Source organism: Hordeum vulgare, chromosome 7H, assembly GCF_904849725.1.
Source record: "Hordeum vulgare subsp. vulgare chromosome 7H, MorexV3_pseudomolecules_assembly, whole genome shotgun sequence".
In the NCBI taxonomy this organism is placed as follows: Eukaryota; Viridiplantae; Streptophyta; class Magnoliopsida; order Poales; family Poaceae; genus Hordeum; species Hordeum vulgare.
Window position 1 is genome coordinate 548167253 of NC_058524.1, and position 4089 is coordinate 548171341.

At 48.8% G+C, this 4089-nt stretch overlaps 1 protein-coding gene across 1 annotated transcript; it reads left to right on the forward strand.

Annotated features, from left to right (window-relative positions):
• The first annotated feature begins 1864 nt into the window (after positions 1-1864).
• Positions 1865-3475, forward strand: LOC123412919 (cinnamoyl-CoA reductase 1-like). The gene is made up of 6 exons (XM_045105879.1): positions 1865-2006; positions 2070-2263; positions 2398-2583; positions 2665-2827; positions 2924-3116; positions 3340-3475. Exons 1-6 carry the CDS (start codon positions 1865-1867, stop codon positions 3473-3475), a joined length of 1014 nt encoding a protein of 337 aa, XP_044961814.1.
• Positions 3476-4089: the final 614 nt, after the last annotated feature.

Below are 4089 nucleotides of genomic sequence, written 5' to 3' on the forward strand. Positions count from 1 at the left end.
CTGAGTCCCCTGTGGCTCACAGATTACTTCAACACCGGTTGCAGGTTCAGGTAAAGGGTACTTGACGCGGGCGCGTTGATTGTTCATTTGGAGTTGCTTCTTCTTCTTCTTCTTCATCGATCTAGGACGGGTTCCAGGCCGGCAGCCTGAGATAGCAAGGATGGACGTCGTTCTTCTTTTGTCGTTTGTTTTTCGTCCGTAGTCGGACCCTGCTCTTACTCTTGATGATTATGTAATGTACTGATGTGACTCTGATGTAGCTTGTGGCGAGTGTAAGCCAATTCTTTATATCTCTTCTTTTCAGTACATGCACTTGTAACGATATCCATTCTTGCGACACGACGAGATGCGCTTCTATCCCTGACGAGGCCCTCTTGCCAAATTGAGGATAGGGTCGCATCTTGAGCGTGACAAGAAGGGGGCATAGGGCAGGGGCGTCGCGGCTGTCTGTTGCTGCTCGCCCGATACAGGCGGCTCGGGCGCTCGTGCAGTTCCATGGGAGGAGCTCGTGGATGGCAGGATGGATGGTAGAGAGGAAAAAGAGCAGCCCTGCTTGGAGGATTGGATAAGGACCACGCAGTGGGAAGTTCTTGGTGGGGATTCTTTTTGTTGTGGGTTGTTTCTTTTAATGGATTAATCAACGAGAAGCTGCTGGATTTGTTTGAGAAAAAGAAACTGCTAGATGTTGTTATCCGTGCTACTAGCTGCTAGCAGCCTAGCACCGATTGCAAACAAATATTCTAAATGAGCATCGATATAATTACATGTTGTTGTTTGTTGTTACTGTTATAGTTTAATATTCATGCCTACTATATCATCAGATATAATAACTCAAATAAGTGAAATATAGGAAATAACTACCTTCGTTCGAAATTACTTGTCGCATAAATAACATATTCTCAAAAAAAAATTAAGCTCACCGGTACTTACTGATAATTAACATATCCTCAAAAAAATCTAAATGAGCACCGATATAATTATTTGATGTCATTTGTTATTACTGCAATGGTTTAATGTTCATGTCTACTACATCATCAAATACAATAATTAAAAATGAGTGAAATATTAGAATAATTATTTCTTAGGGAAGAAGATATTTGGAGCTCACCTAAACTTGCTGACAATTAACATATTCTTAACTCAGGATGTAGTCGACGTTGTTGGTGAGGCACGGAGAAGAAAAGGAGGGATGAAGAGTAGAGAGAATGTAACAACGGTGCATCTTGCTCGCGTCCTATTTCGTCCCGCACGCCAGTTGGGGGGCTCCATTTCATGATCCCAACGAGGCCCAATCATGATGTCCACGAAAGTGGCCATGTGTGGCGTGGGGTGTGTGCTCCTACTGTTGGCGGCAACAACGTGTCAACAAAAAAGCGCCATGCATGGTAAACTTTTTACTTTCTGAGCATTATATTTTAAAGTAGGAAAAATTTTAATATGAATTAATGTTAATGGGGATTTCGGGGAGAGAAGAAGAACGATAGGACAATACGTGGACGCATGGGATGGGTTACAATGTAACCTGTTGCAACGCACGGGCATTTGTGTTAGTCTGATCAATAATTGCTAAATTAGACCATCCCGTAAACGTATGTAAACATTTACATAGACGTAGCATTAATCGCAGATACACGCTCTGGGATTAACGCAAGAAATCGACTATGCACTAGTACAGGACTGTTTTTTAGGAAGTGTAAACAAAACTGGCATGTCCTATGACAGCTCTCATACTTTCTTAAGATCAAATTGGCGACTAGTTTAACCTTTCTGGAACGGCAGGTACTATGCACCAAAGATCTACTAGACATCCAGGAGTCCCTCTCGGGTCGCATTGCAGAGTACAGAGTACAGACAGAGGAGCGACATGGACCGGGCCGGCGTGGGGAAGGCGACGGCGGCGACGGCTGTGTGCGTGACGGGCGCGGGAGGCTTCATCGCCTCGTGGCTCGTCCGGCGCCTCCTCGCCGGAGGAGACTACGCGGTGCATGGCACCGTTCGTGATCCCAGTAAGATTTTCTTTTCTTGAGATGAGATGATCCCTTGCAAGTTATTGCGAGAACGTTAGTAAGATGCGGATATGACCGTACGTGAAGGCGACCCCAAGAACGATCACCTGAGGACGCTGGATGGCGGCGGCGAGCGGCTGCGGCTGTTCAAGGCCGACGTGCTGGACTACTCGAGCGTGGCGTCCGCGGTGGCCGGCTGTGCCGGCGTCTTCCACGTCGCAAGCCCCTGCCCCGCCGCCAAATCCACGAACCCCGAGGTAACACCCCGACTGTCAATTTCTAACACACAAAACGCTAGCTGTTGTGCCTGTTTACATGTTACTCCGTAGGAAACTAGCGATACTTTTATTTAAGGAAATTTTACAGTGGTATAATCGGTTGCACGGCGCAGGTGGAGCTGCTTGCCCCGGCGGTGACCGGCACGCTGAACGTGCTCCGGGCCTGCCGCGAGGCCGGCGTCCGCCGCGTCGTGGTGGTGTCGTCGGTCGGCGCCGTGTTCATCAACCCCAACCCTCCCGAGGGCCCCACCATGGACGAACACTGCTGGTCGGATGAGGACTACTGCAGATCCACCGAGGTGAATTTCCATCATCGTCTCTAGTTAGTTGACTTGACCCGTGAGAAGATCATCTTACATTCTTGCTTGATGGTTTCTTAGAACTGGTACTGCCTCTCCAAGACGCTGGCCGAGCGGGAGGCCTGGGCTTACGCAGAGGAGACCGGGCTAGACGTGGTGACCGTGTGCCCGCCGCTGGTGTTCGGCCCTCTGCTGCAGCCCACGGTGAACACCAGCAGCTTGTTCCTCATCAGATACCTCAAACGTAGGCCCGGCCATCTCTGCAGATAGCACGAGAACTTTTCAACTACATGCGGTGCAATTACAAACTGCGTTTGATTTGATCTTGATTAATACGCAGGCGACGGCGTGGACGCCATGGACGACAGGGTGAGGAACATGGTGGACGTCAGGGACGTCGCCGACGCCCTTGTGCTGGCGTACGAGCGTCCGGAGGCGGCCGGCCGGTACATCTGCAGCGCGCACGCCAGGAAGGTGTCCGAAATGGTTTCCGTCGTCAGGAGCCTGCATCCGGACCTGAACTGCCAAAACAAGTAAGACGCCATGCATCACTTAGGCCCTGTTTGGTAATCCACCAGCTTCCGGAATCTGTGGAGCTGGGAAACTGCAGCTCCCTTAATTTAAACTACAGCTCCGTTTCCGGAGCTGCCGAGCGGAGCGTCTCCGAACAGGGCCTTAATATACATACGTACATCGATGTGTGCAAACCGGGCGTGAACTCTGGGGATTCTGACGACGGTGACAATGAATTGGCAGGTTCGTTCAGCTGGTGGGAGATGAGAAGGTGTTCAGCTCCGAGAAGCTGCAGAAGCTGGGGTGGAAGTTCAGGACGATGGAGGAAACGCTCAACGACAGCGTCGAGTCCTACATGTCTGCACGCATACTGAGCTGAGCCTGGACAAGGTGTCATTTGGTGTGCCCAAGACGAGTGGTTGCAGAGTGTGACCTGGCGGGCAAATTGTATCTTAAAGAGCACCCGGAGATGTGGCGCTAGTTTCACCTTACAATAAGTTACTACACAATGCCCCGCGCGTTACGGCGGGAACCTCGTTAAAAATGTATGGATAACTGGTAGAAGACTAAAATTAGTATAAAACTTTTTTTTACACAAGGCAAAAGTGAGTCACAATAGATGATGATGTAGGATCCCTTGAAGCATCATTCAAGGCCACATCTTGTTCCATGGAGTGATGAATTTCCTCTTGTGGCAATCCACATGTAGGTGAAGTAGAGGAAGTTGAGAAGACCACACGACCGGAGGTGGAGGGAGAACAATCATTCCCACAAATCTTGGACATGCCATATTTATCTTGAAGTTTTGTCCACAACTCATAAGCATTCCGGAATGGCATGAGTTGAAATATAACTACATTGCTCAAAGCATCAAAAAGCACATTAGAAGCTTGAGCATTGAGATAAGAGTTTTTCTCATCCTCTAAAGATATATTTTGAGAATCCTTTGGAGGAGGAAAACCCATATCTACAATTCGCTCTAAATTTGGGTCC